Below are 13424 nucleotides of genomic sequence, written 5' to 3'. Positions count from 1 at the left end.
TTCGTACTCGCGACAAAGGACACCGTCATCCCGCATCTTGAGTCTACCAAACTGACTCCACAGCGATGATACCAAGGGGCCCAGCCCAAGGGGTCTCGCTTCGCGGCGGACGTTTGCCTTCTATAACCCACAAGATCGCTTGGCTGATATAAGGGTCCTCGTCCTGGTACCGTGCCATCTCCCGACCACTCGTGACCACAGCTGGAGGTGAAACAGTTGACACATGCCTCTCGTTCTCTTCCGGCGCACTCTCATTCCTGTTACAGGGTATTCGCGACATGCCGTCAGCGTTTCCATGCATGACTCCCGATCGGTGTACCACGGTAAACTCGAATTCAGCTAGCCTCTCCAACCACCGAGCCATCTGGCCCTTGGGGTTTTTGAAACTTCGTAGCCATTTCAACGCACTGTGGCCAGTACGGACAGTGAAGTGCTGTCCCCACAGGTATGCTTCAAAATGTTCCATCCCCCACACCATCGCTAGCAGTTCTTTACGTGTCGTGCTGTAATTTCTCTCAGCTTTGGACAAAGACTTCGCGGCGAACACAATGACTCTCTCTTTTCCCTGCTGTACATGCGACAACACGGCACCAAGTCCTTCATTACTCGCGTCGGTGTCTAAGATGAATGGGGTCTCGAATTCAGGATACGCCAGCACTGGTGCAGTTGTTAGCTTATTCTTCAAAACCTGGAACGCGTTTTCACACTCTCGACTCTATCGGTAGGCTGTCCCTTTCTGCTCCAGCTTGTATAGAGGAGATGCTATGTCCGCGAACTTTGGTATGAATTGTCGAGTAGTAGCCGGCACAGCCCAGGAAGGAGCGGAGACTCGTTAAATCACCAGGACTAGGCCATTCTCGCAACGCTCTTATCTTCTCTGGATCTGTAGAAATCCCCTTCCGGCTCACAACGTGTCCCAAGACCACCGTTTCTTCTTTCAACAGCTGACACTTCCGAGCATTTAACTTTAGACCAGCCTTCCCCAGGCGACTCAGCACCGCGTTCAACCGTTCATAATGTTCATCGAGGTTACGTGCGAAGATAATTATGTCGTCCAGGTAGACGAGGCAGTCTAGCCAGTTAAGTCCGCCCAAGATGGTGTTCATGGTGCGCTGGAGGGTAGCTGGAGCATTGGTTAGGCCAAACGGCATCCGTTTAAATTGGAAGTGTCCGTTGGGCGTCGAGAATGCCGTCTTCTCTTTGTCATTTTCATCCACGCTAACCTGCCAGTATCCTTTGACTAGATCAAGGTGGGTAAAGTAAGCAGCTCCCGACATGGTATGGAGGATGTCTTCGCACCTTGGTAGGGGGTACACGTCCTTCTTTGTTACTTCGTTTAGTTTTCGATAATCCACGCAAAACCTCTTCGACCCGTCCTTTTTCGACACCAGGATGACCGGAGCGCACCACGGAGAGGTCAACGGCTCGATGACGTCATTCGATAGCATCACTTCCACTTCTGGTTGGACCTCTTGACGCTGTTTAAAAGGAATTCTTCGAGGCGGTACTCGGACTGGCGCAGCATCACCTGTTGGGATACGGTGTTCGACACCCGATACTTCGCCAAGGTCATGGGATCCTTTCGCCAATACCATGTTATGACGTACAAGCAGGTCATAGATGCGGTTCTTCTCGTGGCTCGGCACAGCCGGGTTATCAATAGGGAATAGTTCGGCCATATCTCTTCGCATCTTACTAATATTCTCTCTCTGCGCAGTCATGCAATAGGAGTGCGTTGTCTCGTCAGGCGGGTCCATTGTTTTGGCGCACTCGTACCATGGAGATTCAGTTCTTAATTCCGTAAGGGGAATTAGGTTTCCCATAGTACTACACCGATAGATTCGTCGTGGCTTGGACCTCGAGTTGAAAATTCGTACTGTGATCGTTCCCTTTGTTACGGTCGCAGCTACCTTTATGATTCGTACCGCATAACGTTCCTCAAACCGCGATGCTGGTTCCAGTACACCAGTCATTTCCTCCACAGTTGTACCACCGTCTACCCTACACGCGATGTTTATCATCGAGTACGGAGGAATAGTAACTGTCTCTGCCACTCTTACTCGACAAATCTGTTTGTCCTGTTTAGAAATCAGTTCGCTTGTCCCGCCATTGGCCTCGAGCATTCCTTTCGCAAAGTTAATAACGAAATTGTGGGGTTGTAAAAAGTCTGCCCCAATAAGCATGTCTTGTGCTAGATCATCGCACACTTGTATCTCGTGACTTGCGATAACTCCCGTTAGTTTTATCTTAACATCCGCCACAGTATGGACTAGCAGCGGACTGTTGTTCGCTCCCACCACCGGTTGACTTGTAACTTGTTGGTCGTGTTTTGATATCAACGGTTCTCACCCTGTTGAACACGTCCCTGTGCATCAGAGTCACAGCGGCACCGGTGTCTACCAAAGTTGTCACCTGTTTTCCGTTAACTCTGCATTCAGCGTAGATGGCGTTGTTTGTCGTTGCACTGGCAATCTTTCGAGCGGGTGGTGGTGGTGAGCGCGCGGGCGGATTCACTTCTGGTATGAACCTGCCCTGGTCGCGTTTCCCTGGTTCTCGTTACGTGCGACTCTACTTGGACAGTTTCGTTGAAAGTGGACAGTTTCGTTTCTCCTAGCTCTTCGTTCTCGTCTTCGCTGACCGCGTTCACTACTCTCCAACAATTTCTCGATTTTGCTCTGTCGCTCGATCAATTCTCTCGCCCATCTCGGCGCGTTCACGCTGGGGTCATGCGCGCCCGCGATATTCACCTCTGCCGGTTGCGGTTGCTCCCATTGCTCATGAGGTATTATTTCAGACAAAATTTGTTCAAAAACCAACAAGACTAACCAAGGCCAGGTTACTGAGTAATATAGAATATCCAATAAGGCGGATAGCAATTCAAGTCAAAAGTTTATTGTCGATTTCGCATAACTTTTCAAAGCGCGGTTGCGAAGTTCGTTGCGAACTTGTCAATTACGTTTCCAACTTCGGAAGTTCGTCGCGAACTTTGGAACGAATTTCGCAAGTTCGTTTTCCATTTCGAAGTTGGTTGTGTTGTATTACAAATACTTGATGAAATATAAAATAGCAATTATTCAAGCGAAATTATAGAAATAAATAGCAATTTATTAGAATAGAATAGAAACAAAATATATTTGTGCACTTCCGGTTCATTTGGGCGGGAACATTTTGAAATGAAATATGAATTCGTTTACTCGACAAGGCAAAGCCTTACCAAACACAGTTCGAGAAGAAATAATTGAAAAGTATTTAGATAACCAATCGGTTACCGCAATTGCAAAAGAACTTCGTTTGCCATATAAAACGATATCAAACATTATAGACGTGTGGCTGACAAGACCTACCATAGAGCCGAAGGTTGGAGGCAACAAATTTCGAACTGCACGCACGGACGATGTTATAGCTTTTACGGAATTCCTGAAGCAAAATAAACCATCAACATACGCGAAAGAAATTCAGCAACAGTTGGTCACCGATGGAATATGTCAAGCACATCTTCTATAAGTCGAATTATGACTGATGATCTGGGTTATTCGTACAAAAAGATCAGCCAAATAGCGCGTGAAACAGAGCGAGAGGATGTTGTTGAAAAATTGTCTGTTTACCTAGCTGTGATCTCAGGAGTAACATCGAACCGATTGCACTTCTTTGATGAAAGTTCAGTTCTTGTGACTAATGGGAACAGAACTAGAGGACACAGCGCGATTGGGCAACCAGCTATTGAAGTGCAAAGATATGCATCAAATGCGACTTACACCGTAAACTTACTCCACAGCGTAAACGGAGTATCACATTATAACATCATTCGAGGGGCATCAAACGGTTTAGAGTTACTAAATTTTTTTGACGAGGCCCTTGAACAAGAAGATATCTTTGGGAACCCGATCATCAAACAAGACGATGTCGTTGTGATGGATAACTGCGGCTTTCATCACGCTAACCACGTTGAAGAAAATCTACGAGCTGTTCTACAAGATAGAAATGTTGAACTCATTTTTCAACCTCCCTATCATCCCTGTTACAACACATGCGAGTATTGCTTCAACATTATGAAAGTTATTTTACGAAGATATCCAAAATACACAGAAAAGTACACAGATTTGTGCATATCCGATGCATTGGAAATGATAACTGCAGGTCTATCGAGACAGATTTTTAAATTTTGTGGGTACTTGTGAGTCGCAACACTGTCACTGATGTTTCAATAATAAATATACATTTTGCACAAATATTCTTGCTTTATTTTAATGTAACACTGTCTATTCAGTTTATAAATATTATACATTATAGTTTACAAATACTCTAGTTCGTAACACAAAACGCAACGTAGCTGTCGTAGCCCGTCATTATTAGTAACGCAAAACACAACCAGATACGTCCAAAGAAATCACAAAATGACAAAGAAAATAACACTACAAAGTCTACACTAGCCTTACGTGTCACTCTTCGCGAACTCGACAGCCGAAGACAACAATGATAGACCTTCAGTCGTATTGTCCATTGTGGTATTGTCGCAGTACCTCAATTGTGTTGAATTTTGTTCGCAAGACCCAGAGACAAGTGGTATATTTGTATGAGAATCTAACGATCGCGTATCTTGTGGATTGACAGCAGTAAACGGAGCTGGGGAGGTAGCCCATTGTTCCCAATTACATGAAAACGGGTTGCTATATGCATTGACGGTCGGTAAATGTTGTCTATAATAATATGCTGGATTGCCATAATAACTTGTCTGACTTGTACTGGGTAAGATCATACGAGACTGGGATGGAGGTGCAAACTGATTTTGATCATAGACTTGAGTCGCTAAAAAATTTTGATTCGACGGGTTGATCGGATTTCGTTCACCAAAACCTGTAATTCTATTGTTGGAAACATCAACCCCTTTACGACGGTGACGTCTTTGTCTCGACGATTTCTTTCGTTTCTTTTTGGAGATGTACCCCCTTCGGCTTCGATTACTATCATCGCTCGTTGAATCAGAACTACATTCGCTTTCTGAATCGGATTCGCTTGATGAACTAGAACGTTCCTTAATTTTACTTTTCCTGCTCTTTCGTTTGTGTTTGAAGACGAGTTTACGTGCTTTCCCTGATTTTTGTTTATCAATCTTGCTGTTTGAATGAACCACACCAACATCGCTAACATTATTATGATTAGTAATGTTATCTGGTGATACACTCATTGTCACGTTTAGGTTTATTGCACTCTTTTCGGCGTTGTCGCAATGCAATTGTTCATATTCTTGAATACCATGTACTGCCACCTCGCCGACTTCACGTTCTAGGGTCTGTTTACATTTCTGTAAAGATATTTTTAGTTGTTCTGCATCGTTGGTCGTCTCAGCCGGAATTTTGCCATTGTAAAATTTTCTCAAAATACGAATGTCCCGCAATAGTTTTTGCTTGTTCAGTTTGTATGACGGATCTACTTTTATCATGCGGGGAGTTAACGCCTTAAGAAACTGATGCTCACTTTGTGATACAAAGTTTTTAATACCATTCAATTGTTCCTGATGAGCTTTGATGTTATCGCGCTTTTTCTTGATTGCTAATTTTAGTTTATTCATTTCAGAGAAGTATTCTGGGTGTTTCTCTCGTAAACCACAATAAGTGTACGACGTACACTTTTGTAAATTGCATGGTTGGTTTACCTGATTGCGATGGCCACGGTGATGGCAGTTGCCACACGTTACTTTTGCAATCCCGATAGCAGGCAAAGATGGAACATTAATGTTCATGGAATCCAAATTTACCTGCAGCTCAGACAACGATTGCTCATCTGCTTCAATTTGCTTTTCGATTTCCAAGCGGCGTTTGAATAATGCACGTTGAGAACTCTGCGTTGGATTATCTCTAGCCCTAGGTATAGGATTATCCTCTTCACCGTTTTCGCTTTCAGAGCTGGAGTTGGAACTGCTATTATTAGTATTACCCTGCAAAATATATCAGTAGCAACCGTTTAAATTTTGCTAAGAGGTTTTGTGGAATGTTCCGTTTATAGAAAAATATAAATATTACGCACGGACTGCACGACATGGCCAGAAATTGCGGACATGGAATATGCAGATTGCCGTAGCAAATTTGCATATCTGTTCAAATATTATTCGTTTGCATAACTATAAATTATATTGCGCATTCTTAAATTTTGCAAAATTTAAGAAAATCATTGCATCTTTGCTATTTGCCCTGGTTGTTTCTTGTAACTCGTGTCATATTGAAGATCCTGAGGTAATATTATGCTGGTAAAGGTTTATGTCGGCTCTGCATTTTTATTTTATTTCTACGCTATTACGGTTTTCGTTTTATATGGTATTCAACGTGATAAATGACCAAAACTTTGTTTTGAAAATGCAGGACGAATACTGATAAAACATTTTGAAATACTGTATAAAAATATTAAGATTAACTTGCTCTGCAACGAGCAATTAAGGCAAATTATAATTGACCTACCTAAAGGTGTATTTTTAGCGTTTAGTACTGTGCACATTACAGTTTACTATAAACTCACGAAGCTTTATTTTGACACCATATGCAAATTTAGGCGGAAGTAGAATGTTAAATATGTCCGAATTTTCTGGCCATGTAATGCCGATATTGCGATTCCAATATTACTATTTACCATGTTATAAATATCTAGTAAATTACAATAATAAATCAAATTTTGGTTGGCTCTCACCTTCTCTTTCTCAACATGATTAGTAATCTTCTTCTTCAAGTGTAAAGGCGATTCATCATGTAGCAAGTTGAGGTGGTATTCTAATACCTTTCTCGACCCAAGTGGCAATTTTGCATCAGCGAATAATTTGTTCAAATTATCTGGACTTAGCAATTTTAGACTTAGTCTCGAAGTAAAATTGTTTGCGACTAGCACTTCCTTTATTTTGGTTGAGCTCTCTTGGCCAATTTTTTGTAAAAAAGCATTTATAAATTCATTCAATTCTTTAAACTCGTTCATCGTGTCGTACAGCGAAATTGGCGGTAAAGTTGCAACTTCGTACGAAGTTCGGAAATTCGTTCCGAAGTTCGCGACGAACTTCCGAAGTTGGAAACGTAATTGACAGGTTCGCAACGAACTTCCGGATTACGCGTTGAAAAGTAATATGAAATCGACAATAAGAATGCGTGTATCTAAGAGCCATTCGTTTTTCGAGACACAGAAAAAAGAAAAACAGTCTTCAAACTCGTGTTTTCATTTTTCAATTGTATAAAATATTCTAGAAAACAAAACAGAACACGTTATAAGTTGTTGAAAGGGCCAGCCGTTTTTCACAAGCTTGAAAAACGAAAAAAATCGTCATTTCTATACTTTGAATTGCTCGAGCAACAAAAACGAATTTCGAAAAAAATTCTGTTTTTCGTTTTTCGTTTTTGGAAATGAAAAAATCTTGTTCAGAACAATTCGGAAAAATTCGGAGCGAGCCAACTGTTTATTTAAAACAAATCAGTATCAAACATGGCTGCTCTGGAAGAGCATGAACCTTTATCCGAGAATTTTTGTCCAAAGAAGAAAACACCATAGAAGATTTATCAGATATATAATTTATATGTAATAAACGGATGCATCGGTAGAACAATAAACATTTAAATAACATTCTTATGTCATTCTTAAGGGAATAATGTTAGTATATGTATATTTATACTAGGGATTAAGATATAGCAAATTATGAGCTAAAACATTATTCCCTTAAGAATGACATAAGAATGTTATTTAAATGTTTATTGTTCTACCGATGCATCCGTTTATTACATATATATAATTATATATCTGATAAATCTTCTATGGTGTTTTCTTCTTTGGACAAAAATTCTCGGATAAAGGTTCATGCTCTTCCAGAGCAGCCATGTTTGATACTGATTTGTTTTAAATAAACAGTTGGTTCGCTCCGAATTGTTCCGAACAAGATTTTCTCATTTCCAAAAACGAAAAACGAAAAACAGAATTTTTTTCGAGATTCGTTTTTGTTGCTCGAGCAATTCAAAGTATATAAATGACGATTTTTTTTCGTTTTTCAAGCTTGTGGAAAACGGCTGGCCCTTTCAACAACTTATAACGTGTTCTGTTTTGTTTTCTAGAATATTTTATACAATCGAAAAATGAAAACGCGAGTTTGAAGACTGTTTTTCGTTTTTCTGTGTCTCGAAAAACAAATGGCCCTTAGATACACGCATTAATAAGGTTAAATTTGTTGGAGGAGGTCGATATGATCTCGCGAATTTACCAAAAACAAAGAGTGGTAAACGTAGGCGTTCCTTTCGGCGGAATAAAGAGCCTCTGGAGGTTTCTGGTAAGGCTTAAGTATTACCATTTATATACATTTTGTGATCACTTAGATAACTATAAATTATCAACCAGGTTTGTTAGCAAACTTTGTACGAATGAACCCCAATGTTTATAGAGCTAGAGTTGCTATATTTAATATTCGCGCATGGAATTTGACATTTTAACTCTGTCGAGTGGTGTATTTACCAGATAAAGGAGAAGAGAGCTTATCATGTGAGGATAGCGTACTTGAATCAACTGAAGTAGACATTGTATAAATATATTGTATAGTAAATATAGCATGAATCGTTATGGTCTATCGTAAACTATTGAATCACCGCAAAGATCTTTTATTACAGACAGACTATGTACTGCCAGCATCAAATCAATATGTTGGTGCTGTTTCAAATGTTGATGCCTATTTTTCTGAAGTCTGTCGAGCAAGTGCTGTGGCTGGTGTTGGACAGACCTTAATGGCATTTGCCATTCAAGATTTCGATAGGGTTAAAGGAACTTTAAAAGTTAAAGTTATTGTTTTAACACTTCTTTTTTACTTATCTGTTAATTAGTTAACAAAGTTTTTTTTTAAGAATCAAAACACTGCTGCATTAATTAACTAGCACTTTCAAATTTTATACCAGATGTTCTATATTATATTTCTTTTATATTATGCATATTTTGGTGATGTATTCCAATTTCCTAACAAATACATTGCCTTAATTGTGAAACAATGAATGTAAATAAAGATGTGAAACCCCCTACAACAATATATGTTTTGTTTGTTTTAGAAGAACTGCTTTCTCTTAGTAGAACGCTCTTTGCATAACTTTGGTGGTTCTGGACTTGGCTGGGTGTATAGATGTTCATGTGACAGCAATCGCTCCAATTATCTTCTATCATTAAATGTATATGTGCAAGGAACAGCTGAAGGTATGTTACTTGTATGCATGTTTACTGTAAGTTGAAACTGTTTATAATGATGTTTGCATACAGTACAGTGCATTACATATTGAATGAAGTATTCCTATGGAAACCTTTTGAATGCAATGTTACCTTTGTTCTGTGTTCATTTGCTGTATCTTAAATAGTAACTGAAATGTAACTTTCAGAGCTTAATGAAGAAAATAAGCCATGTGAGCACTGCATGGTAGTAAAACGATTTATTGGAAAAATTGAAGCTGTTGATGGTTCATTGCTGGAAGCTGCTATAGGTATATGGTATTCTACTTCTCTCATTTAAAGTGCATACTGTTATTATAAAATTCATGTTCCTTAAATGTACATATAACAACCAGATAAATATTTCTCAGGTAATCAGGATGATGACCATGAATATTTTGTGAGTATCATCAGGGGTAGATCCAGCACTAGTGCACAAATTTGCATTACAAAACAAAGTGGTTATTTTTAGCAGTTTTCTTGTGTCATGCAAATTAGTGCATTAGCGCTGGATCCACCCCTGAGTATCATATTCATTTCATTTTGCTTACCTTCACCACCGATCTCTACATATTAGCTGAATGAAACCTTTATAACCTTTGTTTTTTGGGCCTAGTCTGAATTTCTGTTAAATAGCCATTAAGTCTTTTAGTAGTGTGTAGGTGTAAATTGAGTTAATTGACTGACCTAAATTTGCTTTTGTGTTGCAATCCTTTTTACAGAATACAGACAGCATTTATGAGTTGCCATGCAGCAGAAATGTTGTCTGTTCTTTTGTTCATGGTAAATATTCGTTTGTTGGATCAGACAAATATGTCTTAAATGTCTGACATGCAAATATGATACTCACAGCTGTGTTCATGTTTTTTGTGCAAACTAAACTTGATGAAGATGACGAATCTTTCCCATTCTTACAACATGTTTTTCCTGACCACGAAGTAAGACGCTCTCCTTCTGTCCCCATATGTGCATCAAAGGAAAAAGTAAATTTCGACAATGCTCATAACCATAATTTGATGCAAGAGCACACGTTAAGAACTGTTGCCATGTGATGAAAATGGAATATTCCAAATCATGCCGGATGGGTTTGAACAATTGAGTCATTGTCCTTCGTGTTCCCATGCATGGTTCAATGGATCAGGCACAGAAAGCAGTGGATGCTTAGTTTCAAGAAGAAACTTATTTCTTTTCAGTGGAACCTTAGTATGTCATGGTTAGTTAATATTTCTTGTTATATTTGCCTCATGATTAACATGAAGTATGCCTGTGTTAGACAAACCCTCAGCCCTTACTTACCTGATTATGGTAACCATTCTGCACCAATTGTTTGCTCACCAGGGACCGATGCATGTTTCGTTTAGAATTACTTATTTTAAAAAAACTGCAAGTTGTTACAGTATTACTCCTTAACGCCAAATTTGAATTCTCAACAGTCCTGGTTTTGCCTAAAAGTTTAACACTATAATTGTTTGGTCTCTCAACCATCCATCTGCAAATAATTCGCAATTGAAATCGAAGGAAGTGCACAATAAAAGTATTCCATTATATTAAGAAATTAATGTATTTTTTATCTTCAAGTCTCTTACAGGCTATGTTCCAATTCCTCATGCCAAGAAAAAAATTTTTTTGATGGAAATAATTTAGGTATTCTAAACATGGACAGATACCTTATCTCCCACGATGTTCTGCGCGATTACATGCATCATTTTTTGTTTGGCAGGTACATGCATCATGGTTTGTTTGGCATTTTGCAAAATTCTGTAAATTCTTCGCTTCATTCCTAGTGGTCTTAAATGTTACTGGAAATATTTCGGTGTTATAATAACCTTCTTGATCTTTTCCGCTGTAGGGCAGCGTGTATGTATTTTGTGTAATTTTATAAATTATGTATATGCGTCTTTATTTAGTTGTACCTTACAAACATATTTTCAAGTTTGGACCCGTCGATTGTCTGATGTTGGTACCGCGGAAGAGGAAATGCCATCGTATAAGTTTCGATACGCATGGTATTCATTCCTCAGTTTACTTGATATAGATTATTCAGCAGGGAATACTTGTCAGCAGTGTGGTCCGGAGCCGGATATAATGGTTTGCGATGCCACAACTGTTGCGTTTCGAAAATCCATGTTGTTGAGATGCAACGCAGAAAATACTCGTGCTGAAACATCGGGTGTAATGTCTGGAAGATAAGTACAATACCAATATAATATATATGTTAGTATTGCGTTCTAGACTGCCTTCTGTCCAAAATTCGTGTGTTATATACTCACCTTTAGCCTCTACAAATGTAGAAGGGGCTTTCAAAGAAGTGGCGGAAATTATTTTCAATGCATGTAATGTGGATCCAGATGAAGGATAAACTGTCATTGATTGGTGTTCCTATACTTTATGTCGAATACTGGAATTAATTTCCTTTGAAATATTTTTATCTATTTCTATTTTTATCGTTTTACTAGTCATAAAGAGAGAGTCATGATCAGTTCAAATCCCTGCCGGAAATTAATGACGAAACTTGCAAAGAATGGCAATTTAACAGACCAACAGTTTAGAGAATGAATTCAACTTCTCACAAAAGTGTCCCTTTCTGTCGTACCCTTTATAAACTGGCTCAAAGATACTTACGAACACTTATCCGATTGTCCGCCGCCGATTAAGGCTTTAATTCATTCTATCGCTGCAAGTTCTCCTGTGTGTGGGTTGATTAAACCAACTGAAGAACTTCATTCCCTTTTCAGAGAACTCATCAGCGGAGAAAATGTATTTAGTTGTCCGGCTAAACTGACGCTTCTTCATGAGCAATACCCGGTTATCTTTGCTGTTCTTCGTGAACTTAGGCCAACAGTTTTACCACGAATGTGGCGTCCGATGTTTGCGGAATTTTTGATGAAGTCAAAAGCGCCATTTGTAAACACCACCGGCACCACGGCTCCGTCTATTTCAGCACCAATAGAGGATTCGGAAACCGACGCCTTGTGTTTCTTCCCAACTTTACCGAAACGTCGAAATCGTAAATTTTACTTGGCTGACGCTGCACGTCGTACAGATGAAATTTGTTCCAAAAAACATCCCGGACATTCTTTTTTTCTTCCAGGCATATTCACACTGTTTTGCCCACATGGTAATATCTTCTTTATACAATAAAATTAAAAAAAACATATTAGAATACAGAGACACTGATAAATGCTATACATAATAAATTAATAAATTAAAACACATTTTACTGTATGTATGTATGTGACTATAACAATGGATACATACATATATAGTAAAGTATGTATGAGTTTTTCCTCTTTTGTAGGTTTTAACTATGGCTACCAAGTCATGCAGAGACGGGAATCTCCAAACGTACCATTTTTCTAACAAGTTTTGTAACAGGTTTGTGTTTCGGTTTCGTCATATTTTGCTGTTATTGTATTGTCAAAAACAAATTATTTTCCTTTCAGCACCTCGAGTTATAATATATGACAATGCATGTAATCTGCATAGCTACTGCCTCAACAGAGATCCTGCGTACTTCAAGGACACAACTTTTTTGGTTGACCGGTTTCATTGGGGAAACCATAAAGGTATTGAGTATTGAGTGACTATTTTTTTTCAGAAGGAGTTAAAGGCGTATTAAAACAAGGCCGATATGTTGGCCCAACATTTTTTAGTTCAAACAACATGTCAGGGCAGGTTTCAATTTCATAAAGTCATAACTAATTTTCTCTTGTAATTACAGTTATGCTTGAAAATTTAGAACCGTACATTCTTTATATATAGGTTGTTCTGGTGGCTATAACCTTAATATATACCCCCAACTGACAGTCATTAATAGTCAAGTGAACGAACAAGCAAATTCAATCATTCAAAGATATCGTGCCCAGTTGTCTTTCATGACCCAAGAAAATTTCATGAATCACTGTCGATTTGTACTGTGGTTTATGAACAAGAAAGCTTCGAAAAGAAATAATGCCTCAGACGCCTAATCCGAACACATTAAACAGAACTTTGTCTCAGAATTGTGAAATTTAAATCTTTCAAGTGTAATGAACTTAGCAGACATTTTGAAACCTGGTTGTTATAAGTGTTTCCCGTTATTAACGTATTTGTAGTACTTTACATTTTTCTAGAAGTTATCAGAGATTTTATTGTTTCCTAAAATTTGTTATTTGCCGTTCCCAAAGTATGAAAACAAACACGTCCTTGCACCGTGAAGTGAAGATATATATAGACACATGTCA

The 13424-nt window shown here is 38.9% G+C and overlaps 1 protein-coding gene and 2 long non-coding RNA genes across 3 annotated transcripts; all 3 read left to right on the top strand.

Moving 5' to 3' along the window:
- The first annotated feature begins 3482 nt into the window (after nucleotides 1-3482).
- On the top strand, nucleotides 3483-4178 carry LOC114543452. Its single transcript, XM_028562424.1, has one exon. The coding sequence runs from the start codon at nucleotides 3483-3485 to the stop codon at nucleotides 4176-4178; it is 696 nt and encodes a 231-aa protein (XP_028418225.1).
- A 4919-nt stretch (nucleotides 4179-9097) lies between these two features.
- LOC114543457 lies at nucleotides 9098-10001 on the top strand. The gene is made up of 4 exons (XR_003690049.1): nucleotides 9098-9192; nucleotides 9372-9473; nucleotides 9573-9601; nucleotides 9924-10001. It is a non-coding gene; the product is annotated as an uncharacterized LOC114543457 (long non-coding RNA).
- A 1659-nt stretch (nucleotides 10002-11660) lies between these two features.
- Nucleotides 11661-13087, top strand: LOC114543453. Its single transcript, XR_003690046.1, has 4 exons — nucleotides 11661-12319; nucleotides 12500-12576; nucleotides 12645-12767; nucleotides 12964-13087. It is a non-coding gene; the product is annotated as an uncharacterized LOC114543453 (long non-coding RNA).
- Nucleotides 13088-13424: the final 337 nt, after the last annotated feature.

Source organism: Dendronephthya gigantea, unplaced genomic scaffold (genome assembly GCF_004324835.1).
Source record: "Dendronephthya gigantea isolate DGI-Jeju-01 unplaced genomic scaffold, DenGig_1.0 000462F, whole genome shotgun sequence".
Classification (NCBI taxonomy): Eukaryota; Metazoa; Cnidaria; class Anthozoa; order Malacalcyonacea; family Nephtheidae; genus Dendronephthya; species Dendronephthya gigantea.
This window is presented reverse-complemented; position numbering and strand designations above follow the sequence as displayed.